Below are 27,666 nucleotides of genomic sequence, written 5' to 3'. Positions count from 1 at the left end.
GCTGGCAAACTATATACTAAATAACCTTTTATCCTCATTTGCAGTACTTTAGCACACACTTCTCTAAGAGAAGCCTCTTCCCGCACATGGATGTTGATCATGATGAGCTACCAATCAGTACAGGAGACGGGACCACCAGTGTCACGGCCTGCTTTATCAAGGGAGTCGACAACAGGGCTACAATCACAAAGAATTGGAGCAGCTTCTTCCATAAGGCAAACATGAAGAAAGGGTGTGCATATGCTTTCGCCTTCAAGTGCACGTCTAAGGGCCTCTGCATGATTGTCTATCCAATCTAAGCATATCACAATAGTCCTTTGCTACATATCTTGTATTACTATAAGTACCTATCCAGACTTTTATATCTGGCATCATTTTGGATCTTATGTAAAAAAAAGTATGACAATCCTGTCCGTATGACTATCATCAATCCGTACTTATTTTCATATGTTTCCTTCCGTGTCTACATATTTTAATGCACACTTTTTAATAATTGGCTTGCTCTCGGCCTTTGCGCCATGGGCGCAACGGGTCATCTAGTTGGGCTTACAATGAAGCAGGCAATAGCATCATTAGCAAGCAATGGAACTGGGATCTTGAGTTCTTGACTATTTCGTGTCCTAATTCACACTAATGACTATAATTGAGTTATTAACTGACTACCGCAAGTGTAAATATATTAGCGAACACTAAATAATTGTTCAGCTACGCTGTACTGTGCATAAGCTGAAGAAACAGTGAAGTAGTTTAGTGTATTCTCTTGACTTTTGAGGGGTTTCAAACTGTTAATCAGTGTTTCAGATTTCCTTTTATTTCAAATCATTGATTACTTTTATGATTGACGTGCAGGCCATCGGGCCAGGCTGCTCCATCGACTACATCGAGCCGGCCTCAAGGCTCAAGACGGACTGTGAGATGCTGGGGGTCTGGGCGTGGACGGCGTCGCCGGCAAACGTCCCGCGCGTCAACTGGGTGACCTTGCCGGCACATGCGGACAGCCGGCCGGCTTTTGGGCGGCGCGGCCAGGAGCGGCGGGTCATCATCCACCCGTCGATCCATGAGGACCCAACTCAAGGCGTAAGGATTGTTTCCAAGGGGTACGACTTCGTGAAGGGCGTCGTCGACGGCGAGCAGCAGGCCTACGACCCACGTGAGCGCATCTCCCGGCCGAACAACAGCCACCGGCGCGACCGGGACAACGACCATGACAGGCGCCGCGACGACCGGGATCGCAGGGGTCGCGATGACTCGCGCAACAGAGAAGGGTGGGGCGCGCGCATCAAGCGCAGCCTCTCCAGGCAACCGCGAGACGCCTCACGCGATCATGGCCGCGACATCGGGCGCGACGGCCGCCGTGATGATGCTGGTCGCGATCGCGGCGGCCGCCGTCGTGATGTTGGCGTGCCTGCTGTATTGCTGGGCTCCGGATCCTCAAGCGTGGCGACGGGCCGTGCCTCCGAGATGCAGCCTCTGCAAGCCGTGCCACTGGAGGTTGGGCGAGGCCGCAGCATCGCAAGGCATCCCTCGCCACGTGCTGCCCGGCGTCGCTCTCAAGAAGCCCTCACGCCGCCTGCCTAGCCACCGCTGTCACCAACCTCCGTTTTGCCGCCGTCGCCCAAGTCCAAGAGGAATGAAGTTCAGCCGGCCACGCTGTTGCCAGAGGATCCAAGTGGGGCGCTGCTACAGCTCTGCGCGCCCACGACGATGCTACTGCCTGTGCCGTCCCCGTCCAGGCCCCCTGGGTTCAAGGCCTCGCCAACGCCGCCACTGTTGTCCAGCGGGCTGGTGCGTTGCACCCCTTCGCCCGTGCGGCGCCGTAGGGCCGATGCTTCTGGTGCTGTTGGCCTGCAGTGCCTTGCGCCGTTGTTTGAAGATCGGCAGGAGGCCATCCTGCCCACCCTGGCTCCAACACCACCTCGGGCTCCTACGGCGCGCCGTAAAGCAATGGTCGGAGTCTCCATCTCCAGGGTCAGCGGCACCTTCTCGCTGCACAAGACAAAGACGGCAAGCCGCCCCAAGGCCACGCCCATGACTCGCATCGTCAAGGATGGAAAGGACGTCACCACCGCAGCCTTGGACGCCTTCGCAGACCGCTTCAAGGAGCATCTGTCGCCGGAGGTGATCACAGCCATGAGGGGCCTGTTTAAGCTAGATGACGCCAATGCAGATGCCGTGGAGGAAGCCCTCCTGGCGCATGGAGGAGGAGGCGCGCTGGACCTGGAGAGGGCCGACAAGGAGGCCGTGCTGCAACAGGCATCATCTTGAGCCGCTCCTCGTAATCTGGGTTGTTAGTTGCTATGTTAGTACAACTATTAGCATGTTGTCGGATGGTTAGGTGTTGGGTCAAGTTTCAGCTTAGTAGCAAAGTGTGTGGGCGTGCTGTATATGCGCCATGTATCAGGTTATTTATGCAACCGTGGGTGTTGGCTGTTGCATATGTGTGCACGCCAATTGTTGTTCTCGTTGCCAGTTCAAATGCTGCCATGTCTCTTCTTGCCTATGTTCAGTGGCTATGCTTCAGGGTCCTCGCTGTTAATTTATGTCAGCACAACTAGTAAACTTTCTGAGCTGGAATGTTCGGGGCCTTACCTGTCCGAATCGGCGGTCAACAGTTAATGCTACTATCGCTTCCTCCTCCTGTCATGTAGTGTGCCTCCACGAAACGAAGCTTGACAGTATCGATCAGTTCACGGCTGCTTTCTTGGGGGGGCATAGGCTGCGTAACTTCGCACAACGTCCAGCAAATGGCACCAGGGGTGGTATCCTTCTTCTTTGGGATGACCTATTGGTGGAGATGTCCAGCATCACCATCACCACCTTCTGCCTCTCGGCCATGGTCCGTGTCAGAGACTCAGGCGTGAGCTTTAAGATAACCACCGTTTACGGCCCCACCGACCACTCGCTCAAAGATGGGTTCTTTGCCGAGCTCGTTGGCCAAAAGCCACCCGTTGGGGTGGCTTGGATCGCCTCCGGGGATTTCAACCAGATTTACGGGGCAAGGGATAAAAACAAGAGGAACATGAACTACAGCCGTATAAATCGGTTCCGTGCAACTCTCCATGGTTGTGACCTCAAAGAAATCCACCTCCAGAATAGGAGATTCACATGGAGCAATGAGAGGTCCAACCCTACCCTTTGCAAGCTTGATTCCTTCTTTTGCAATGCGGAGTGGGACACAACATTCAACGACCATGTGTTGCGTGCGCTCTCCTCGTCCCTCTCCCACCACTACCCGCTTCTGCTTGCTGAAGATAAGGGGCCAAGGAGGCCTAGGGCCTTCAAATTTGAGAACTTTTGGGCTTCTATGTCAGGCTTCTATGACGTGGTCCACAAGGCCTGGGCCGAGCCAGTTGAGCATACCGACCCATACATGATCCTTTTCCACAAGCTCAAGAAAACGGCGACACGCCTCACAGAATGGAGTAGAGGCCTCTTCTCTAAAGCCAAGATCCACCTCCATGCCGCCCTCTTGGTGATCCTCCGCCTCGACATTGCTCAGGAGGGAAGGTTGCTCTCCCCCGGGGAGCACGATCTTCGAGATCAACTTAAGAGAAGGGTCATAAGTTTGGTCGCGCTGGAGAGAGCACGTAAAAAGCAGTGTGCTAGAATCACAAACATTAAGGAAGGGGATGCCAACACCAAGTTCTTGTCGGGGAACATAGTAATTTCAAAAAAAATCCTACGCACACGCAAGATCATGGTGATGCATAGCAATGAGAGGGGAGAGTGTTGTCCACGTACCCTCGTAGACCGAAAGCGGAAGCGTTATCACAACGCGGTTGATGTAGTCGTACGTCTTCACGATCCGACCGATCAAGTACCGAACGTACGGCACCTCCGAGTTCTACACACGTTCAGCTCGATGACGTCCCTCGAACTCCCATCCAGCTGAGTGTTGAGGGAGAGTTTTGTCAGCACGACGGTGTGGTGACGATGATGATGTTCCACCGACGCAGGGCTTTGCCTAAGCTCCGCAACGGAATTATCGAGGTGTAATATGGTGGAGGGGGGCACCGCACACGGCTAAGAGATCTCAAGGATCAATTGTTGTGTCTCTGGGGTGCCCCCCTGCCCCCGTATATAAAGGAGCAAGGGAGGAGGAGGCCGGCCCTAGGAGGGGCGCACCAAGTGTGGAGTCCTACTAGGACTCCCTAGTCCTAGTAGGATTCCACCTCCCATATGGAATAGGAAAAGAGGAAGGGAAAAAGAGAAGGAAGGAAGGGGGCGCCCCCCTTCCCTAGTCCAATTCGGACCAGACCAAGGGGAGGGGTGCGGCCACCCTTGAGGCCCTTTTCCTTCTTTCCCGTATGGCCCAATAAGGCCCAATACGTATTCCCGTAACTCTCCGGTACTCCGAAAAATACCCGAATCACTTGGAACCTTTCCGAAGTCCGAATATAGTCGTCCAATATATCGATCTTTACGTCTCGGCCATTTCGAGACTCCTCGTCATGTCCCTGATCTCATCCGGGACTCCGAACTCCTTCGGTACATCAAAACTCAATAAAACTGTCATCGTAACGTTAAGCGTGCGGACCCTACGGGTTCGAGAACTATGTAGACATGACCGAGACACGTCTCCGGTCAATAACCAATAGCGGGACCTGGATGCCCATATTGGCTCCCACATATTCTACGAAGATCTTTATCGGTCAGACCGCATAACAACATACGTTGTTCCCTTTGTCACCGGTATGTTACTTGCCCGAGATTTGATCGTCGGTATCTCGATACCTAGTTCAATCTCGTTACCGGCAAGTCTCTTTACTCGTTCTGTAACACATCATCCTGCAACTAACTCATTAGTCACAATGCTTGCAAGGCTTATAATGATGTGCATTACCGAGTGGGCCCAGAGATACCTCTCCGACAATTGAAGTGACAAATCCTAATCTCGAAATACGCCAACCCAACAAGTACCTTTGGAGACACCTGTAGAGCACCTTTATAATCACCCATTTACGTTGTGACGTTTGGTAGCACACAAAGTGTTCCTCCGGTAAACGGGAGTTGCATAATCTCATAGTCATAGGAACATGTATAAGTCATGAAGAAAGCAATAGCAACTAAACGATCGAGTGCTAAGCTAACGGAATGGGTCAAGTCAATCACGTCATTCTCCTAATGAGGTGATCTCGTTAATCAAATGACAACTTATGTCTATGGCTAGGAAACATAACCATCTTTGATTAACGAGCTAGTCAAGTAGAGGCATACTAGTGACACTCTGTTTGTCTATATATTCACACATGTATTATGTTTCCGGTTAATACAATTCTAGCATGAATAATAAACATTTATCATGATACAAGGAAATAAATAATACTTTATTATTGCCTCTAGGGCATATTTCCTTCAGTCTCCCACTTGCACTAGAGTCAATAATCTAGTTCACATCGCCATGTGATTTAACATCAATAATTCACATCACCATGTGATTAACACCCATAGTTCACATCTCTATGTGACAAACACTCAAAGGGTTTACTAGAGTCAATAATCTAGTTCACATCGCTATGTGATTAACACCCAAAGAGTACTAAGGTGTGATCATGTTTTGATTGTGAGATAATTTTAGTCAACGGGTCTGTCACATTCAGATCCGTAAGTATTTTGCAAATTTCTATGTCTACAATGCTCTGCACGGAGCTACTCTAGCTAATTGCTCCCACTTTCAATATGTATCTAGACCGAGACTTAGAGTCATCTAGATTTAGTGTCAAAACTTGCATCGACGTAACCCTTTACAACGAACCTTTTGTCACTTCCATAATCAAGAAACATATCCTTATTCCACTAAGGATAATTTTGACCGCTGTCCAGTGATCTACTCCTAGATCACTATTGTACTCTCTTGCCAAAATTAGTGTAGGGTATACAATAGATCTGGTACACAGCATGGCATACTTTATAGAACCTATGGCCAAGGCATAGGGAATGACTTTCATTCTCTTTCTATCTTCTGCCGTGGTCGGGCTTTGAGTCTTTACTCAATTTCACACCTTGTAACACAGGCAAGAACTCTTTCTTTGACTGTTCTATTTTGAACTAGTTCAAAATCTTGTTAAGGTATGTACTCATTGAAAAACTTATCAAGCGTCTTCATCTATCTCTATAGATCTTGATGCTCAATATGTAAGCAGCTTCACCGAGGTCTATCTTTGAAAAACTTCTTTCAAACACTCCTTTATGCTTCGCAGAATAATTCTACATTATTTCTGATTAACAATATGTCATTCACATATACTTATCAGAAATGCTGTAGTGCTCCCACTCACTTTCTTGTAAATACAGGATTCATCGCAAGTCTGTATAAAACTCTATCCTTTGATCAACTTATCAAAGCGTATATTCCAACTCCGAGATGCTTGCACCAGTCCACAGATGGATCGCTGGAGCTTGCATATTTTGTTAGCACCTTTAGGATTGACAAAACCTTCTGGTTGCATCATATACAACTCTTCTTTAATAAATCCATTAAGGAATGTAGTTTTGTTTATCCATTTGCCATATTTCATAAAATGCGGCAATTGCTAACATGATTCGGACAGACTTAAGCATAGATACGAGTGAGAAACTCTCATCATAGTCAACACTTTGAACTTGTCGAAAACCTTTTTGCGACAATTTTAGCTTTGTAGATAGTAACACTACTATCAGCGTCCGTCTTCCTCTTGAAGATCCATTTATTCTCAATTGCTTGCTGATCATCGGGCAAGTCAACCAAAGTCCACACTTTGTTCTCATACATGGATCTCATCTCAGATTTCATGGCCTCAAGCCATTTTGCGGAATCTGGGCTCACCATCGCTTCTTCATAGTTCGTAGGTTCGTCATGGTCAAATAACATGACCTCCAGAACAGGATTACCGTACCACTCTGGTGTGGATCTCACTCCAGTTTACCTACGAGGTTTGGTAGTAACTTGATCTGAAGTTACATGATCATCATCATTAACTTCCTCACTAATTGGTGTAGGATTCACAGGAACAGATTTCTGTGATGAACTACTTTCTAATAAGGGAGCAGGTACAGTTACCTCATCAAGTTCTACTTTCCTCCCACTCACTTCTTTCGAGAGAAACTCCTTCTCTAGAAAGGATCCATTCTTAGCAACGAATGTCTTGCCTTCGGATCTGTGATAGAAGGTGTACCCAACTGTCTCCTTTGGGTATCCTATGAAGACACATTTCTCCGATTTGGGTTTGAGCTTATCAGGATGAAACTTTTTCACATGAGCATCGCAACCCCAAACTTTAAGAAACGACAACTTTGGTTTCTTGCCAAACCACAGTTCATAAGGCGTCGTCTCAACGGATTTTGATGGTGCCCTATTTAACGTGAATGCAGCTGTCTCTAATGCATAACCCCAAAATGATAGTGGTAGATCGGTAAGAGACATCATATATCGCACCATGTCTAATAAAGTATGGTTACGATGTTCGGACACACCATTACACCGTGATGTTCCAGGTGGCGTGAATTTGTGAAACTATTCCACATTGTTTTAATTGAAGACCAAACTCGTAACTCAAATATTTGTCTCCGCGATCAAATCATAGAAACCTTATTTTCTCGTCACGATGATTTTCTACTTCACTCTGAAATTCTTTGAACTTTTCAAATGCTTCAGACTTATGTTTCATCAAGCAGATATACCCATATCTGCTCAAATCATCTGTGAAGGTCAGAAAATAATGATACCTGCTACGAGCCTCAATATTCATCGGACCACATACATCTGTATGTATGATTTCCAACAAATCTGTTGCTCTCTCCATAGTTCCGGAGAACGGCGTTTTTAGTCATCTTGCCCATGAGGCACGGTTCGCAAGCATCAAGTGATTCATAATCAAGTGATTCCAAAATCCCATCAGTATGGAGTTTCTTCATGCGCTTTACACCAATATGACCTAAACGGCAGTGCCACAAATAAGTTGCACTATCATTATTAACTTTGCATCTTTTGGCTTCATTATTATGAATATGTGTATCACTACGATCGAGATCCAACAAACCATTTTCGTTGGTGTGTATGACCATAGAAGGTTTTTATTCATGTAAATAGAACAACAATTGTTCTCTAACTTAAATGAATAACCGTATTGCAATAAACATGATCAAATCATATTCATGCTCAACGCAAACACCAAATAACACTTATTTAGTTTCAACACTAATCCCGAAAGTATAGGGAGCGTGCGATGATGATCATATCAATCTTGGAACTACTTCCAACACACATCGTCACCTCGCCTTTTACTAGTCTCTGTTTATTCTGCAACTCCCGTTTTCGAGTTACTACTCTTTAGCAACTGAACCAGTATCAAATACTGAGGGGTTGCTATAAACACTAGTAAGTACACATCAATAACATGTATATCCAATATACCTTTGTTCACTTTGCCATCCTTCTTATCCACCAAATACTTGGGGCAGTTCCGCCTCCAGTGACCAGTCCCTTTGCAGTAGAAGCACTTAGTCTCAGGCTTAGGTACAGACTTGGGTTTCTTCACTTGAGTAGCAACTTGCTTGCCATTCTTTTTGAAGTTCCCCTTCTTCCTTTTGCCCTTTTCTTGAAACTAGTGGTCTCGTCAACCATCAACACTTGATGTTTTTCTTGATTTCTACCTTCATCGATTTCAGCATCACGAAGAGCTCCGGAATCACTTTCGTCATCCCTTGCATACTATAGTTCATCACGAAGTTCTACTAACTTGGTGATGGTGACTAGAGAATTCTGTCAATCACTATTTTATCTGGAAGATTAACTCCCACTTGATTCAAGCGATAGTAGTACCCAGACAATCTGAGCACATGCTCACTAGTTGAGCGATTCTCCTCCATCTTTTAGCTATAGAACTTGTTGGAGACTTCATATCTCTCAACTCGGGTATTTGCTTGAAATATTAACTTCAACTCCTGGAACATCTCATATGGTCCATGACATTCAAAACGTCTTTGAAGTCCCGATTCTAAGCCGTTAAGCATGGTGCACTAAACTATCAAGTAGTCATCATATTGAGCTAGCCAAACGTTCATAACGTCTGCATCTGCTCCTGCAATAGGTCTGTCACCTAGCGGTGCATCAAGGACATAATTATTCTGTGCAGCAATGAGGATAATCCTCAGATCACGGATCCAATCCGCATCTTTGCTACTAACATCTTTCAACATAATTTTTCTCTAGGAACATATCAAAAATAAACACAGGGAAGCAACAACGCGAGCTATTGATCTATAACATAATTTGCAAAATACTATCAGGACTAAGTTCATGATAAATTTAAGTTCAATTAATCATATTACTTAAGAACTCCCACTTAGATAGACATCCCTCTAATCCTCTAAGTGATCACGTGATCCATATCAACTAAACCATGTCCGATCATCACGTGAGATGGAGTAGTTTCAATGGTGAACATCACTATGTTGATCATATCTACTATATGATTCACGCTCGACCTTTCGGTCTCCGTGTTCCGAGGCCATATCTGTTATATGCTAGGCTCGTCAAGTTTAACCTGAATATTCCGCGTGTGCAACTGTTTTGCACCCGTTGTATTTGAAAGTAGAGCCTATCACACCCGATCATCACGTGGTGTCTCAGCACGAAGAACTTTCGCAACGGTGCATACTCAGGGAGAACACTTATACTTTGATAATTTAGTGAAGGATCATCTTATAATGCTACCGTCAAACAAAGCAAGATAAGATGCATAAAGGATTAACATCACATGCAATCAATATAAGTGATATGATATGGCCATCATCATCTTGTGCTTGTGATCTCCATCTCCGAAGCACCGTGCTTGTGATCTCCATCTCCGAAGCACCGTCATGATCACCATTGTCACCGGCGCGACACCTTGATCTCCATCGTAGCATCGTTGTCGTCTCGCCAACTTATTGCTTTTACGACTATTGCTACCGCTTAGTGATAAAGTAAAACTATTACATGGCGATTGCATCTCATACAATAAAGCGACAACCATATGGCTCCTGCCAGTTGCCGATAACTCGGTTACAAAACATGATCATCTCATACAACACATTCTATCACATCATGTCTTGACCATATCACATCACAACATGACCTGCAAAAACAAGTTAGACGTCCTCTACTTTGTTGTTGCATATTTTACGTGGCTGCTACGGGCTTAGCAAGAGCCGTTCTTACCTACGCATCAAAACCACAACGATAGTTTGTCAAGTTGGTGTTGTTTTAACCTTCACAAGGACCGGGCGTAGCCACACTCGGTTCAACTAAAGTGAGAGAGACAGACACCCGCCGGTCACCTTTAAGCAACGAGTGCTCGCAACGGTGAAACCAGTCTCGCGTAAGCGTACGCGTAATGTTGGTCCGGGCCGCTTCATCTCACAATACCGCCGAACCAAAGTATGACATGTTGGTAAGCAGTATGACTTATATCGCCCACAACTCACTTGTGTTCTACTCGTGCATAGCATCAACGCATAAAACCAGGCTCGGATGCCACTGTTGGGGAACGTAGTAACTTCAAAAAATTTCCTACGCACACGCAAGATCATGGTGATGCATAGCAACGAGAGGGGAGAGTGTTGTCCACGTACCCTCGTAGACCGAAAGCGGAAGCATTATCACAACGCGGTTGATGTAGTCGTACGTCTTCACGATCCGACCGATCAAGTACCGAACGTACGGCACCTCCGAGTTCTACACACGTTCAGCTCGATGACGTCCCTCGAACTCCGATCCAGCCGAGTGTTGAGGGAGAGTTTCATCAGCACGACGGCGTGGTGACGATGATGATGTTCCACCGATGCAGGGCTTTGCCTAAGCTCCGCAACGGTATTATCGAGGTGTAATATGGTGGAGGGGGGCACCGCACACGGCTAAGAGATCTCAAGGATCAATTGTTGTGTCTCTGGGGTGCCCCCTGCCCCCGTATATAAAGGAGCAAGGGAGGAGGAGGCCGGCCCTAGGAGGGGGCGCACCAAGTGTGGAGTCCTACTAGGACTCCCTAGTCCTAGTACGATTCCACCTCCCATATGGAATAGGAAAAGAGGAAGGGAAAAGAGAAGGAAGGAAGGGGGCGCCCCCCTTCCCTAGTCCAATTCGGACCAGACCAAGGGGAGGGGTGCGGCCACCCTTGAGGCCCTTTTCCTTCTTTCCCGTATGGCCCAATAAGGCCCAATACGTATTCCCGTAACTCTCCGGTACTCCGAAAAATACCCGAATCACTCGGAACCTTTCCGAAGTCCGAATATAGTCGTCCAATATATCGATCTTTACGTCTCGGCCATTTCGAGACTCCTCGTCATGTCCCCGATCTCATTCGGGACTCCGAACTCCTTTGGTACATCAAAACTCAATAAAACTGTCATCGTAACGTTAAGCGTGCGAACCCTACGGGTTCGAGAACTATGTAGACATGACCGAGACACGTCTCCGGTCAATAACCAATAGCAGGACCTGGATGCCCATATTGGCTCCCACATATTCTACGAAGATCTTTATCGGTCAGACCGCATAACAACATACGTTGTTCCCTTTGTCACCGGTATGTTACTTGCCCGAGATTTGATCGTCGGTATCTCGATACCTAGTTCAATCTCGTTGTCGGCAAGTCTCTTTACTCGTTCCGTAACACATCATCCTGCAACTAACTCATTAGTCACAATGCTTGCAAGGCTTATAGTGATGTGCATTGCCGAGTGGGCCCAGAGATACCTCTCCGACTGTAGAGCACCTTTATAATCACGCATTTACGTTGTGACGTTTGGTAGCACACAAAGTGTTCCTCCGGTAAACGGGAGTTGCATAATCTCATAGTCATAGAAACATGTATAAGTCATGAAGAAAGCAATAGCAACATACTAAACGATCGAGTGCTAAGCTAACGGAATGGGTCAAGTCAATCACGTCATTCTCCTAATGAGGTGATCTCGTTAATCAAATGACAACTTATGTCTATGGCTAGGAAACATAACCATCTTTGATTAACGAGCTAGTCAAGTAGAGGCATACTAGTGACACTCTGTTTGTCTATATATTCACACATGTATTATGTTTCCGGTTAATACAATTCTAGCATGAATAATAAACATTTATCATGATACAAGGAAATAAATAATACTTTAGTATTGCCTCTAGGGCATATTTCCTTCAGTTCTTTCACCGTCGCGTTAACGTGAGAAGGAGGAAAAACTATATCCACCGGATTATGAAGGATCAAGGGTGGGTGACCGAACACAATGCCAAGGAGAAGATAATCCATGACCACTTCTCGCAAGTAATGAAAAGAGGAAGCGGAAGCACGAAGGACTTCAATTGGGAGGAGCTCAATCTGGAGTCGCATGACCTGCGTGAGTTTGACGCTCCCCTCTCTGAGGCGGAGGTCATCGAGGCGCTTAATAGCATGCCTAGCGACAAGGCGCCTGGGCCAGATGGCTTCACCGGCCTCTTCTTCAAAAAGTGTTGGGGCATCATCAAGCACGACCTCATGAGGGTGATTCAACGCTTTGACTCCCTCCACAACCAACCTACATTGGCTCAACTCTCCGAATATTGTGTTGCTCCCCAAGAAGGATGGGGCGGAGAGCATCGTCGACTCTAGGCCCATTAGCCTCATCCATGCAATCGGTAAGATCATCGCGAAGGTGCTCGCTATCCGGCTTGGCCCGCACATGTCCGCCCTCGTCTCCAACGCTCAAAGTGTGTTCATCAAAACACAGAGCATCCACGACAACTTCATGTATGTTAGAAACCATGCGCGTCGCTTGCACAAGAGCAAGACTCCCTCTCTCCTTTTGAAGCTGGACATCCGCAAGGCATTTGACTCTGTCAAATGGGAGTACTTGCTTGACCTCCTACGGAGGCGAGGTTTCCCAAGCAAATTTCGAGAGTGGATTGCGGCTCTGCTATGCTCCTCATCTTCGAGGATCCTCTTGAATGGGGTGGCTGGTACCCCCATCAAGCATGGCCAGGGACTACGACAAGGGGACCCGTCTCTCCCCTCCTTTTTGTGATAGCTATTGACCCATTGAAGCAAATCCTTGATGTGGCGACAAGGAAGGGCCTTCTTCACAAGGTCCCAGGGGGAGGGGTCATGGTGCGAACCTCTCTCTATGTGGATGATGCGGCTGTGTTTGTAGCGCTGATCAAAAGAGATGTGGACAACCTCGCGGCCATTCTGCGAGGTTTTGGTGAAGTCACCGGCCTTTGCACCAACTTCCGTAAGAGCTCAACGGTCCCCATTCGGTGCAGCAACCTTGACTTGGGCCACATCACGCAAGGGCTACATGCTTTCAGGGCTTCCTTTCTGCTCCGCTACCTGGGACTCCCGCTATCTGTGTGGAAGTTGAAGCTCGCCGACCTACAATTTCTTGTCGATAAAGTGGCAAGCAGACTGACTACATATGACGGCCAAAACATCACCACCATTGGTCGTGCGGCCCTCGTTAAGTCGGTGCTCGCTTCCCAAGTAATCTACTTCATCACGCCACTTGTCATACAACCCACCGTTCTGTAAAACATCGACAAGCTTGAGCGGGCCTTCCTATGGTCGGGGTCGGATACGACATCCGGGGCAAAGTGCAAGGTCAATTGGGATGTTGTCAGCCACCCGCTCTCCTATGGTGGACTTGGGGTCCTCAACACCAACAAGTTCGCGCGGGCTTTGCGTCTGCGGTGGCCTTGGTACGAGTGGGAGGAGCTCACAAAGTTGTGGGTCGGGAGTGGGACCCGTGCGATGAGGAGGACCTCAACTTTTTCTACGCCTGTACCACCATCACGGTTGGGAACGGTGCGAAGACTCCATTTTGGGACTCCCCTTGGCTCCTTGGTCGCAAGCCCAAAGACATTGCTCCGCTCATTTACGAGGCTTCCTCCTGGAAGCACTGGAAGGTACGGGAGGCCCTCAAGGACAACGCGTGGATCCTAAAAATCAGACTGCCCGCATCAGTTTCCATCAAGCATGTTGCGCAATTCTTCACCCTTTGGATGCTACTGCACGAGGTGCACCTGGATGAGCTCACTGAGGATGACATCCTATGGAAGCACACTGAATCTGGGCACTACTCCGCGGCCTCTGCTTACAGGGCACAATTTTTGGGCTTGGTCCTCTCCCCATGGACCAAATTGTTTGGAAGGCTTGGGCCCCACCGAAAGTCAAGTTCTTTGCTTGGCTCTCGCTTCAGGATAGGATCTGGACTGGTGACAGATTGGAGAAGCGAGGATGGCCTAACTGTGGCCCTTGCCCCTTGTGCCGACGGGTGCAGGAATGTGGCCCTCATCTTTTCTTCAGATGCCGCTTCACTCTCAGGCTTTGGAACATGGCTATTCAGAAATTTCGCATCCACGACATGGACACGTCCACATGGAACTTGTTCGACTCCGTTCAGGCCTGGTGGGCGAGCACATGCACCACGGGCACCAATGACAGAAAAGCAAAGGCATCGATTACCATGCTAGTGTCATGGGTCATCTGGAATGAGCGCAACGCAAGAGTGTTAAGGCAAAAGAGTGCACCTCCGCAAATCTTGCTCAACATCATTGAAGACGAGGCAAACCTTTGGATGAAATCTGGGGCGAAGAAACTAGGGTCTTTTTTATTGCGAGAATAATTGTCATGCCGTAACTTGGATGTGTGTTGTAACAAACTCTCTCTCCTCCTTATTTAATATATGAGGCAAATCTTTTGCCTCCGTTTAAAAAAAAATATGATTGTCGCAAGTGATAGGGAAACATATGGCTGATATTACATCAAAAGGACAGATCATCTGAAATAGTATGTTTGCAACAAAGTACCAGATTAACTTGTTAAGGAAGGCACAAGATCCAAGACGAACAAATATGGCATCTGTGTTTTCCATTCCACAAATGAAGTACCCTTAGGAGATAGGAAAAGGAATTTTAGCTGTGGCTTTTGTAAAGGGTGATCCAGTAGTTACTTCATATACGGATTTCATTTTCATTTGACATGCCTTGATGTTCTCCATGTTTTGCCTGATGCCGTTGGTTGCCGGCGTTTCTCTTTTTATACAACGGAAGAATTCTCTTGCTACCAGTCAATGCTTCAGGGATGTACACAGCCCAGGTTGTCTGTTTTTGTTTCCTTTTTTAAGACCTGGGCAACTGGTTCTCAGTTTCTAATAAAACAAATCAGGAGGGTTTCCCCTTCCAGACAGAAAAAAAAAAGGAGAGAAACTAACAGAAAAATATTAAGTTGCTGCTTGAGAATGCCTCATCGCCGAAAGCTGATCAGCAAGCTAAGAGATATTACAGTGAACTGGGTCCAGAATCAGAAAACTACAAGTATCTCGGAACGACACAGTTCATGGTCACAATGGAGTACAAATGAGTACTGATTACTACAATAAGCACATGACTCGTATTAAATAATGAAGCCAGCTGCTCAAGGATGATGTTTAACCTTGATCACGGCTAATGCCCTCTGTTTCCATTCTTCTTAGCAGCATCATGACAGAAACCTTTGCTGAAGTCTTCGATTACAATTATCGCCTCTATTCTGTATCTGCAAGAAAAAGGCACCATTTCTGAATTTCTGCCAAATACTATGACTAAGTGAAATGATAAATACATTAGAGGAGTAGTATAAAAAAAACTTCTACCTGTACAATGAGTTTCCGCATCTGCACTTTTGTCAATAAGCTACTGCAACTTTCTCCCAGCACAGTACTATTAGACTACTCCTGTTTATCTTCACCTTCAACCTCACCACTGTCATCAACCGTCACACCTTCTGCCTGATCATTAACCTTCACGTCTTCAACTTCACCATCAGCCTTCACAGTTTCTTTGTCCTCCCGCCATCTTAGGATAACAGGCCTTTCCATAAGTTCCTATCAAACAAAGAAATAGAAACTTAAACACCATGCTAATTAATGTGCTTGTAGTCCAACATCTCTTTCATTTGATTTTAGATGAAGCATGTAAGGAAATAACCCAGAAGACACGTTTTATCATATAACGTTGAGATAAAAAAATTGGTCACTCAAGCAAGAGACCTTGTCGTGTTTTTCGTAAATAGATATCTCGTCAAGCATTTCACTGCTGCTCCAGAGCAATTTTATCCTCCAGTGCACAACTTCAACAAATGCATCATAATATGGAAAAGAACAATACATTTAATTAAGTCAAAAGAGGCATACGGATTGCTCATCAAAAAATAAATGAACATAAGACCAGCAAAGATTTCTGAACTGTAGATAATAACAAGTGTGTGCATCAAGCATGAAAGTTTAAATATCCCGCAGGGTTAATTTATGAATGATCGATCTCGGTCCTTGGCTAAACTGTAAAACTGATAATTAAGTGTTCATCAAAATTTCACCTTTCCATTGAGTTCAGTGAGAGCAGCCTCTGCTTCCTCTTTTGTTCCAAAAGAAACAAAACCATACCCAGCTGATTTTCTATCTTCAAAGACTATGTTGGCAGAAACTGGGTTGAACTGTAAAAAGAACTCCTTCAGATCAGCAGACCTTGCTTTCCATGCAAGATTGGAAACATAAAGCTTGTACTTCGCGACTATGGTGTCCGGAGATGGTGGTGGAGCAGGTTTTCTGAAGCTCTTTGAAAATTCCACCTTGATGATCCTTCCCATGACATCCTACAAATAATTGTGATGCAGAATTTAGCATAAGAGATCGATGAAAAATTTCCAAAGCTAAGGTATACTCCCTCCGTAACTTTTTATAAGACGTTTTTAGAGTCCATGACAGTGTCAAAATACGTCTTATATTAAGTTACAGAGGGAGTATTATTTTTGCCGGGAATGCCAGCATCTTATTTTGTGGGAACCTCAAGATGTCAGTATTTTAATGATAAGCTCAGCTGAACTCTGTAACACACTGGACAGCAGACTGATATTTTGTGCTGAATTCAAACATGAAGTAAGATCGCAGTAAACTTTTTTCATTCAAAAAAAAAAGATCGTAGTAAACTTTTCTGTCCGTATGAAACAATATTCACAAAGTTGCTAACATTATTTAACTCATCCATGTATTTTAAGGCATCTATTCAGCAAGAACATTCCAATAATAATATATAATGCAATCATCAAATGTGAACATGTCCATGCATATTCAACGAATGGTAAGTTCTAGCGTCGTCGCCCTTGACCTTGAGGAATTTACAGCGATTTTTTCGGTCCAAGGATGTGTGATAGCAGTAAACACATGGAAACGAAGGTTGAAGTCATCTTAATTAATTTCACTTCAGAGGTCAAAACAACATTTAGCACATTTTGTTATAAGGCAGCATTCATCCACGTTGTGTACTGATATGCAGCCAGCGTATGCGCATATAGACTCACGTGGCCGTCGAACTTCTCCGCTGCGGCGGCGGCCTCTTCGGCGGTGGCCATGGTGACGAACGCGAAGCCCCTCTTCCTCCCGTCCTTCATCTTGATAACCTTCGCGGAACAAACAAAACTAGCCCGTATCACTCAGAGAACGCGCGCGGCAGCATAGGATTGAACAACTAAGCGTGTAGCGGCATCGTGTGTCTATCACCTCGACGTCCTTGACGACGCCGCACTCGGCGAAGAGCTTCTCCGTCTCCGCGGCGGAGAAGGTGAACGGCATGTTGCCCACGAAGAGCTTCCGCCGCGTCTCCCCCAGCTCCTCGTCCCCCTCCGCGGCGGCCGCGGGCTCGGCGGCCGGCGCCTCCGGGGGCGAGGAGGCCGCGACGGCGGCGGCCGGGAGGCGGAGGCGGAGGCCGGGGTAGGGGCGGCGAGGGGAGTGGAGGAGCGGGACGTACTGGGAAATGCGCCCCGGGATGCGGGGCAGCGAGGGCGCCGCGGCGGCGGGGTGCGGGCTGCGCGCGAGGGAGAGCGCCATTGGTTTCGCCCACCGGAGGAGAGGAGGCTGCGACGCGGGCGGTTTGTGTCCCGGGGTTTGGGATTGGAGGGGGCGGCGGAGGGAGGGGGCCTGGAAATTTTCCGCCTGGTTTTGTGTTCGGATAAGCGAGCGCCGCTGGCGGGATAAGGGACGACGGCGATGGTTCGTTTGTTTGTGGTCGCGGCACCGCTTGCCTCGTGCTCTTGATCAGGCCTGCTTACAAAAGAGATTTTCCGGCCCATGCTGGCCGACTTTTTTTTTGCTTTTCTTTGGTCTTTCTTTCGCCGTTCAAAAACATATTATATTATGGGACGGATGAAGTAGAACCTAAGAGAATTTCAGACCAACTAACCAATGGTTATCTTTCGTGGGAGCTTTGTAGTCCAAGAGCACGTCAAGTGGTGCGTCCAGCCGCCGCCACGTTTCGCGTGCTGGGTGCTCACTCATGATTTCATTCTTTTAATTATTTTTTCTATATGCATTTTTGGGTTTTAATGAGTTCTTTTGTGTTTTTTCTGTTTTTCAGTTTTTGCCTGATTTTTTCTAGGTTTGGAGGGAAGAATGGTGTTTTTTGCGAAGCACATCTGTGCTTCTTCAAAATATATGTGTTTTCACAAGAGCACGATTGCGTTTCTCGTACAAGCACATATTTGCTTTCGTAAGAAACATAGATGTGCTTCTACTCGAAAAGGGAAAAGCACCCCTTATGCTTCTGTGAGAAGCACAACATGTGCTTTCCAAAAAGGGAAATCCACAACCGTGTTTTTGGGCTCTGTGTTCTTCTTTTTTCTGGTTTGGTTTTCATTTTCTGATATTTTTTTCCAATTTTTTGTTTTTTTTCACGTTTCTAGTTTTTCCGGTGAAAAAACTTATTTGAAACATATTAACTAGGATCTAATTTTGAATATCTCGATGTGAGAAATCCCATGGTGAAAATGGTTCAGTATTTGAACACGTGGTTCAAGGGATAAAATCTTTTGGATAAACGAATCTAGAAAAAAAAACTTCCCGGTTGTGACAAGTGAGACACATGCAGTTCGCCACTTGTCAATACCTGGGAAGGTGCAGGTTACCTTGGCAAGGGATAACTCTTAATTAGTGATTTCAAGATAATTGTAAGCCCCAATGCAAATGAGAAGCTAGAGTGGCAAAACCCAGTCTGTGCTAGAAACAATCTCATGAGCAAAGCACAAATGCTATTATGGCTTGTACAATAGCTAAGCTTCTTTAGGCTGGCCCAACTAGCTGTTTTTTCGTTTTTGGGAGAATCTTAAGTAGTCGTTTTTCCTTTTCTTTTTTTTATTTTGGTCTTTCTTGCTTTTCATTTCTAGGTTACTTTTCTTTCTCTATCTGTTTTGTATTTTTTGTTATTTTTTTCCATGTTCATTTTCAAAACAATTCATTTTCCTTTATATTATTAGTTTTTAGTTTTTTTCACTTTGCAAACATTTTTTGAGATAAGTGAACATTTTTTGGAATCTTGAAGATTCTTATAATTTTCGAACATTTTTATCAAATCATGAATACTTTTTAGAAATTTGTGACATTTTCCTAAACCGTGAACATTTTTTACATATTGGTGAAGATTATTTTGAAACTCGTTAACATTATAATGAATCCAACAACATTTTTTGAATTCGCGAACATTTGATCAAACACACAAACATATTTTTCAAAATCATGAAGATTTCTTTGAATATGCAAAATTTTGTTTCAAAATCGTGAACATTGTCTTTGGATCCACGAACATTCTATGATTTCTTGAACATTATTTCAAAAAAAATTGAAATTCGGAACTTTTGTTAAATTCCAAATTAATTTAAAAAATAAAGAGAAAGCAAAGGGAAATAAGGGGCATCCCACCCCGCACATCGGCCGGGCCAAAAGGGCACGCAAGGGACGGGTGTGTGTGCTGGCTCGTTCACTAGCATGTAGCCCGCTAAATAGGAGGTCCCTCGGGGCGGTTGGGGGCTAGTTTTGGGATACTTCCTAACGGGTTTAGGTACATTTCATTGGGTTTATTTTATTGTCTCCGTTTTCTACTGGTTTCCTGTGATTTTCTAGTGGTTTTTCGTCATTTTCTCTCTTTTTATAGGCTTATCTGGTTTTCTCTAGCCTTTTTCATATATAATTTTCCTGTTTGCCTTTTCATTTATTTTCTTTACTTTTTTGTTCTAACAATTCACTATTTACAAAAAAGATGAACAATTTCAAATTCCTGAGCAAATATTTTTTTCCAATTCCACGAGCATTCAAATTAGTGAGTGCGAGTGATGCTTACTCGTGGCTACTGGTATGCCTTGGGCCCGGCCAATGTTGCAACGCGCGATGCAGCCCACCTTCCAGAGTGAAGTGTGTGTTATGCTTCAATGACACTCAATTTTGTTTACGAAATGACATCACGATCACTTGATTGATTGGACCAGTTTCTTCAAGTAGTGCATTTCGGAGACTGGACTCCTTGGAGGCTTTAATTTTGAACAATTCAAAATATAAAAAAAAAATCAAAAAAAACTGAAAAAATAGACATGTATACTAGGATGTAATATGTATGTGTGTAAAATTTGAGGATAAAATACATTAAATTGCGAGCTGCATAGTAAAAAAAAATCATGGACTTTCATAATAAACAGTACATGTGCTAAAAAGTCAAAAAAAATTGTAGCTCTCAATTTATCGTTTTGATTTGAAAATTCACACACACATTATGTCTCTAGGTATGTGTATTTTTTCAGAAAATTTTGAAACTGACATGTTTGTATTTTGAAGGTTTCAAATTCGGCCTCCATTTGGCATTTTCCCATTTATTTCCTCAAAACAAGAAATAAAAACAAGTTGACTATTCCAGAGATGATTCCTCGGCAGAACATTACAAGCGCTCATTTTGTTTATGAGAAGACATGACAATCACCAGATTAGACTACTCCTTCACTAACAACAAAAAGGCTGGCTAGACTATTCGAACGAGACGGCTCTTTCTTCTCCAATAGAGTAATGGTGAGAGAGGCTGGTCAGCAATGGCGGATATCGCAAGGCACAGATGCGTAGCACTAGAGACATGAAGGCGTCGTACGTGTCACCGTCGAACCCTAATAAATTTCGGGCATGCTACTTGCTAGCATCCAAACGTACGAAAATCCTCCAGGTTCAGTGCACCTCCTTCTAGTAGTAGTAGTAGTAGGATATCATAGGCAAATCGAACAGTTCTTGGAGCTCCGTCTGCGGCGGTCACGAGATTGCACTTTATTTTACCCGGCCGACACCGGATAGCCATCTTTGCCGGGAGGCAGCATTGAGTTCATTTCATCCAGTCATCTTGCAAAGCCTCTCGAGAACTCAACACGGCATGGGGAAGACTGGCCGCTGCATCCTTCATGGGATGAATGATCCATTGCCTCTTTTTTTTTTCCTGTCAGCATCTCATTCTCTACCATCAGAGCTAAGCATACAAGACTTACCAACTCACACTCACAGTAATACCACACCCTCGTGGCGGCAACTTTCGTTCCGCAGTGAGTCAGTGATCCTAATGGTGCGAGCGAGCAGGACCCGTCGGGGGCAGACCGGCAAGGAGGTCAACAAGATCCAATGCCGGACGAATATATCCAGAGATCGGACCGGAAGCAAGCCCACATGACACAGTGCCTCGCCCAAAGCAACGCGGTGCCGCTCCACTCATGACCCCCAAGGTCACAGGTCAAGACGTGACTCGTGCCGTGTAGTCAGTGAGCTAGTAGTACTATGCAGATGCTAGTGCAGAGGAACTGCACACACACAGTGCGTTCCTGTCCCGAACCGCCTGATAACCACATGATAAGGATGCACCCGATGCCTGATGATGTTTTTCTCGTTTGATTCAGGCCTAATTGCGTAGGGCCGGCGCATTATTTCCATCCCTCTTTGCTGGTTTCCTAAGGAAGGAACCTGCTGACGAGTGACGACCCCTCCCGATTCCTGGGACCTGGCCTGAACCTCTCAGCGTCTCCTTTCTGAACGAAGCACCACTTGCCGCCCCCAAACGGCCAAAGTCACAGACTTTCTGAATTTTTCTCCGTCGGACTTCAGAGCTAGCGAGGAAAAAACCGCGCGCGCCCTGTGAGTCCTGCAGGGAGGAAAGAGACCTGACGGGCCACTTGCGGAAGCGAAAGGCGTTGCCTGAAATAAAAGGGTTTCAGATAGGAGTTTAGGGTTCCATCTGATCCTACCATCCTACTAACAAAACAGTTCATTGATTTGTGTGCACATGGCGAGACTCCCTCTCCATCACAGAGATTGGCTCTTGGATCTACTGCCTTTTTCTTGGTTATAATCGTGTAGATGAATCATGGATGAATCGTGTCGTTGGGTCTTCGTCTGAACTTATCTGATCAAAAGAGGCGTGCCCACCAAGGAGTGGGACAGAACCGGCCGTCGCCACTAGACTCCTCCTGGATTTTATTCGCGCTCATGTGGAGATATATAATACTGTCACACACGACGCAGATGCAATGGTGACCGTGAACCCCGGCAGCAGTCCACCCACCCACTCGCCGATCCAGCCCCGTCACAAAGTAATAAAGGGGGGAGAAATGCACCCTCAAAAGCTGGTTGAAACCATACACATCGAACACATGAGCACTGCCAGTGACTCGTTGCTTTGGAAAAGTATAACCTCATTTCACCGGACGTAAACGTCCTGGGGTCCACGTGTCAGCCACTGGTTGCGGAAGTTGAGTAGAAGGCCGCGCGTGCGCCGAGCAGTTTGGTTTGGTAGAGGAACGAACCGAGTACGGCGGCCATGTTGCTTTCGCCGTGGAAAAAGCCAATGGCAACTGGAGAAATATCCGGGCGTACGAGAGCAATCCAGACCCAATCCACGTCCGTGGGTGGACCGCGCGTGCGAGCGTAGATCCTGACCTAACCCCACGGTGACCGCCGCCGCCGCCGCCGCCGCAGGTGACTGGATTTGCTGCTACCCGAAGCGGCCGTCCGATGAAGGCGCCCGGCCAACCCACGCCGCCGTGGACGGCGCGCACGGACGGACCGGCGGCGAGACGAGAGGGGCAGAGCGCAATGGCACGCGTGCGGCAACCAGATCGTCCATGCCCGTGCGTGCGTGTGATGGGCACGCGAGCGGCGGGGTGGTGAGTGGTGGGTGGGCGTGGCAACGTCAGTCACGCGTGGGGCGGCGGGCTGGCCAACATTTTCAATTTCCCAGGCGTCGCCGCGAGTGCGCGGCGCGTGCCTGCATGCCTGTGCCACGGCACCGCACGCCTAGGTCTTCCGGCCATGATTCGCCCATAGACCAGCCCTTGTACCACTTGCGTACAGTGAAGAAACAAGAGCGTTGGATCGATCTAGGTCGAGGACGAGGAGGATGGCCTACACGTACGGTACGGGAGCCGAGACGAGATCCAGAGAGAGAGCGAGCGAGCGAGCCCCACTCCGCCGTCGTGTGGCGCGCCGTGCCGCACACATGCCAGGAGAAAATGGACGGCCCGCATCCTTCCCGGCCGGCGTCGTAGGCCGACCTTTCCCTAGATGCGTATGCATGGGAGACGAGACCAAGTTATCTACGAGCTCGCTCGACTCCACGCACGTGGCCCTGCCAGTACACGTAGTACAGCATCATTTGTATTTTCGTACGACCGATCTCAACCCTAGATCGATCCATCCATCGTATTTATTGCTACTGCCACAGACAGGGGCACACAGAGGAGCGGCAGGCCTGCCGCCCGCGTTGAATGGCGGGCGGGGGTTGGGCTGGGCAGAGGGGTCCTGGCTCTTCCGTATGGGCGGGGAGCAACGGTCCAGCGACGACGATGGCGACCACGTCGGCATCGCCCGGCCGCTTTCATGAATGGCGGGTCAAGCAAGTTAGCCGGCAGGCCGGCCGGCCCGGTGCAGCTGACGGTGCCACAGTGCCCCACTGCCTCGCCACCGTCTCCTCCAAATCCGCAGAGATTTTTCTAGCACCGGCACAGCACCCTCTCAGGCTCACTCGCGGTCATAGGTGTCCCTGCATTGCAGTAAATTCAAGCATTTGCTGATGATACGTACAGAGGGAAACGGTGAAGAAGAACAACTCAAAGCAAGCAAGCAAACAAGCATGGTGACATTGAGGAAGGCCGTCAGGAGCAGCAAGCATTCTGAGCGTTATTACAGGACGAATATCAACACCAGTCTCGCTACCATTCCCCATCTGTGATAGTATACATATATGTACATCTACCATATCAAACACACCTAATAAGAACAACAAAGTTGCAAAACTTAGTACCGCTAGCTACCACAAGAGTAAAAACTACGGCTACTACCTCCCGCCGTTCCGGGGAGACACAACACTCAAACCCTTCCTTCCTGTTACCAGCACAGTAACTGTGTTTTGTAGTGACTATGAAGTACGTAGTAGTAGTAAGATGCCGCATTGCGTTGCACCGGCCTCCTCGTCCAGAAGCGCAGAGGTGCGGCAATGGCGGCTCGTTATTTTCCTTCTCCTTGGTGTATAGAACAGGACAGAACAGAAGAGAAAAACTCTAGAGGTAGGTATGGATGGATGTGTATGCTACAGTGGGTACCGGCGAGGGAGGTGTGGGCGGGCGATGCGATGCGATGCTCTAGAACTCCACGATGAGGCTGCCGAAGGGCGAGCGGTGCGGGATGCCCTTGCGCCGCTTGGCGGAGCGGTAGCTGTTGGCGGTGGCCGGCGGGGTCGACGGGGAGAAGCTCTGCACCACGCTGCTCTTGTCGCTCCCGCCGCTGGTGATGGTGGACGAGTCGTCCGAGTCCGACGCCGCCGCCTTCTTCAGCTTCAGCTTCATCTTCTTGCCGCCGGCGTGCCTCTTCCGGCCGCGGAACTCGCCGGAGGTGCCTACGATCTGCGCGTCCATACGTATAAACAACCAAATCACAATGCCGCTCCAGAGCACGCCCCGTCCAGGCGAGCTGAACTGAACTTAACCAAAGGAATCTAGTAGGGGCGTTGACCGACCCGGCGGTGCAGCGCCATTAGTGGAAGCTACGTACCTTGCATCCGAGGGAGCAGAAGCGGAAGGTGTCGAGGAGGCTGCGCTCGCAGACGTCGCAGGTGTTGGTGACGCCCTTGCCGGGCCTGGGCTGCGGGCGCTCGTTGAGGAACACCACGCGCGCGCTGTTGATGATGTAGGTCTGCACGCCGGTGATGTCCAGCACCTTCTGGATCTCCGACACGCGGATCACGTCGTGGTACGAGGACCTCCTTATCTGCAATGGAACAACACCAACGAGCATCGTTAGAGATATAAGCTAGCTAGGAGATGGAACATGGGGGCAGCTCAAGGAAGGAAGTTAGTTAGGCGGGTTCTTGGATGCGTGTGGGGGAAGAGAGGCCGTTGGGGGCTGGAGGACACAGCAACAACTGCAAATCTAGCAGCTCGGAGAGGGACTCTTTCGGTCGTGTGCTCCTCCAAGTTCCAACGGAAACGGAACAGGGGAGGGAAGGGAAGGGAGCATCTTCTTCTTCTCCGGCTCCGACGAATCCAATGCGGAGAGGGGGAAGAAATGGTGCGGCACGTACCTGGATGGCGTGGTGGCCGTGGTGGTAGGCGAGGCACTGGGAGCAGAGCGCGCCGTTGACGCAGTCGAGGCAGTACATGTTGCACTCGCACTTGTGGGCGTCGGCGTGCATCTTGCATTGCCCGAAGAAGCTGGTCGCCAGCAGCGGCTTGAGCCACGGCGGCCACCGCTGGTTCTCCGCCTCGTCGCACTCGCCTCCGCCCTGCCGCATTCCATCCGAAACCACGCCATTAGCCAGAGAACCAAGCAATAAAACCGACGAACAGAGCATTTAATCGCACAGAGAGGAAAAGGCGAACAGGGGAAGCAGAGATTTGGACGCTACCATGTGGCCGCCTCTGGCGGTGTTGATCCTGAGCAGCAGCGGCGCCTCGTCGTGGAATGCCATTTCGGTGCCGAACCAAACACGGCAAGCGGCAGAGGAAGGAGGAGGAGGCGGGGGGAGAGCAGAGGATTTGCTTGGGAGGGAAAGAGGAGAAAGGGGGAGGGGGGCTTTGGAGGGAGGAAGCGGAGGCGGAGGAAAGCCGAGGAGGCCTTTGTAGACCGGGAGGGGAGAAAGGTCGCGAGTGTCACAGCACTGGGTAGACAATGGTGGTGGTGGTGGTGTAACCAAACCAGCAGGGGAGGATGCTTTCAGGGGCGCGTTTGTTCCGTAGCGCCCGTGCTTATCCGCTCCCGCCCACCCGGGTCCGGGTCCCGTGGCGTCGCCGGCCAACCCGGCTTGGACTTTTGGGCCCTCCTCTCCTCCATTGCTTCGTGGCGACTCACCCGGTGGCCAGGCCGTGTTGTCCTGTCGAGAGGGACTCGCACCGGTGCAACAGTTGCGGCAGGCCATTGGTGGCAGCGGCAGCGGCGGTGCACTGACGTCGGGCGTGGCCGGGTGCGGTGCGGGTCGGGTCGCGTTGCCGTCCGATAACCATCCGGCCGACTACGTGTCCTCGCTGATGCCTGCTGCTCGGTTTGTTTTTGTTTATGCGTGGTGCTTCGTGCGGCTTCTTTCCTCGTTCGTCACTCGCTTTGCTCCGCCAATGCCGCTCTACGGGAGTGCATATTTTGGCTGCTAGGGGAGTGGGGGCACAGGTGCCGAGGGAAGCACCCACACACGTTTTCTCCGCGGAAAAGTTACCACCACTAACCACGCCACACTGCCACTAACCACGCGATCAGCACAGCACTATCAAAGGAGCAGGAAAGATAATCACCATGGCGTCCACTCCGGTGCGCTGAACCCAGTGGACGGGGGAGGGAGGGATCGGATGCCTGCTCTCGCATTCTGAAGGGGGCGTTGTCACGGGCGTAGCTCACTGTTGCGAATATAATAAAGATGCTTTAGGTAATATGGGTGCACCCGGTCTCGGTGCATGTATTCATGGCTGAGTTTTCTCCTCTCCCGGAAGAAAAGGAGCGGAAAATTCTCTCCCCCGCAAAGTTTAAGAAAAGATTGGGACATTGTGAACAATCTAAATGTGAGCGTGTAAGAATGTTGTGACAGAATCCTAATTAGAAAAAAAAATATTATTTCATTTTTTCTTCATCATTGCATCATGCCATCATCTTATCATGCTTTAATCTTGAAAATATGAGGTTGAATTAAAATACCAACCCTACTTAAAATGCATATATTTCTAATCTATTTACAAATTGATGGATTAGACAGGATTTGTTCTCTTTAGAGCTGTATAATTATTCTTTCAATATTATTAGGGAGATACAGCATATATTTCCAAAATTTTAATGTTCTAACATGAAATTAACTCGCAAACCTGCCATTGTGACATTTGGGGATTATCCAAATTATTTCGCAATTTTAGCCCAAGCATTTGACTTAGCCTAGTTCTAGCCCCCTTTATGCATTTTTTTTACACTTTCCCCCAAACAATTGCCAACCCATGCCCAAAAATTCCGAGTGTTTACGTATGGCATTGATGTATACTAAAGAGGCCCTATTTGAATTTTCCAACCATTTTGGTTTCTTTTTGTCCCTCAAACGTTTTTCAAAAGCCTCTTTTCAATTTCTTGGAAAAGAATTAAAACCATCTGACCCCTTTCTCTCGCTCTCTCTTGGTGCAACCCAATTGAGCGCAGCTTAGCAAAGCCTCACCCACACGCACATCCTCACCCAGCTCCCCTAGCCCACAACGACGTGACCCAACTCACCTAATGTGTTTGTTGTCGTCTTCCTTCGGCACACGCATGCAGAGCCCATGAGGCATGTCATCGTCGCCGACATCAGTCGCCAACCACTGCACCCCTGCCTCCTCGCAAACCCGTAAAGACATGTGTGGTTCC

At 47.8% G+C, this 27,666-nt stretch overlaps 2 protein-coding genes across 3 annotated transcripts; both read right to left on the bottom strand.

Annotated features, from left to right (window-relative positions):
• Positions 1-15,191: 15,191 nt before the first annotated feature.
• LOC123054503 (33 kDa ribonucleoprotein, chloroplastic) lies at positions 15,192-17,938 on the bottom strand. Its single transcript, XM_044478284.1, has 5 exons — positions 17,518-17,938; positions 17,319-17,417; positions 16,338-16,613; positions 15,616-15,846; positions 15,192-15,518 (listed from the first exon to the last, which is right to left on the bottom strand). Exons 1-4 carry the CDS (start codon positions 17,842-17,844, stop codon positions 15,691-15,693), a joined length of 858 nt encoding a protein of 285 aa, XP_044334219.1. The 5' UTR covers positions 17,845-17,938; the 3' UTR covers positions 15,192-15,518; positions 15,616-15,690.
• Positions 17,939-23,479: 5,541 nt separating this feature from the next.
• LOC123054502 (protein RGF1 INDUCIBLE TRANSCRIPTION FACTOR 1) lies at positions 23,480-25,963 on the bottom strand. Of its 2 annotated transcripts, XM_044478283.1 has the most exons (5): positions 25,703-25,963; positions 25,379-25,579; positions 24,850-25,065; positions 24,402-24,701; positions 23,480-23,842 (listed from the first exon to the last, which is right to left on the bottom strand). In XM_044478283.1, exons 1-4 carry the CDS (start codon positions 25,763-25,765, stop codon positions 24,441-24,443), a joined length of 741 nt encoding a protein of 246 aa, XP_044334218.1. In that variant the 5' UTR covers positions 25,766-25,963; the 3' UTR covers positions 23,480-23,842; positions 24,402-24,440. The 2 variants fall into 2 exon arrangements, with proteins under 2 accessions (XP_044334218.1, XP_044334217.1); XM_044478282.1 differs by lacking the exon at positions 23,480-23,842 and having other exon boundaries at positions 23,915-24,701.
• Between the last annotated feature and the right edge of the window lie 1,703 nt (positions 25,964-27,666).

This window comes from Triticum aestivum, chromosome 2D (genome assembly GCF_018294505.1).
Source record: "Triticum aestivum cultivar Chinese Spring chromosome 2D, IWGSC CS RefSeq v2.1, whole genome shotgun sequence".
In the NCBI taxonomy this organism is placed as follows: domain Eukaryota; kingdom Viridiplantae; phylum Streptophyta; class Magnoliopsida; order Poales; family Poaceae; genus Triticum; species Triticum aestivum.
This window is presented reverse-complemented; position numbering and strand designations above follow the sequence as displayed.

Bases quoted from the DNA above. Each gene is read 5' to 3' on its own strand.
- LOC123054503 (XM_044478284.1), bottom strand. From the start codon at position 17,844: ATGGCGCTCTCCCTCGCGCGCAGCCCGCACCCCGCCGCCGCGGCGCCC. The intron at 17,418-17,517 runs GTGATAGACACA...TGTTCCGCGAAG, and splicing joins GCGTCGTCAAGGACGTCGAG to GTTATCAAGATGAAGGACGG. The intron at 16,614-17,318 runs GTGAGTCTATAT...AATTATTTGTAG, and splicing joins CGGAGAAGTTCGACGGCCAC to GATGTCATGGGAAGGATCAT.
- LOC123054502 (XM_044478283.1), bottom strand. From the start codon at position 25,765: ATGGCATTCCACGACGAGGCGCCGCTGCTGCTCAGGATCAACACCGCC. The intron at 25,580-25,702 runs GTAGCGTCCAAA...GGAATGCGGCAG, and splicing joins CCGCCAGAGGCGGCCACATG to GGCGGAGGCGAGTGCGACGA. The intron at 25,066-25,378 runs GTACGTGCCGCA...GTTCCATTGCAG, and splicing joins ACGGCCACCACGCCATCCAG to ATAAGGAGGTCCTCGTACCA.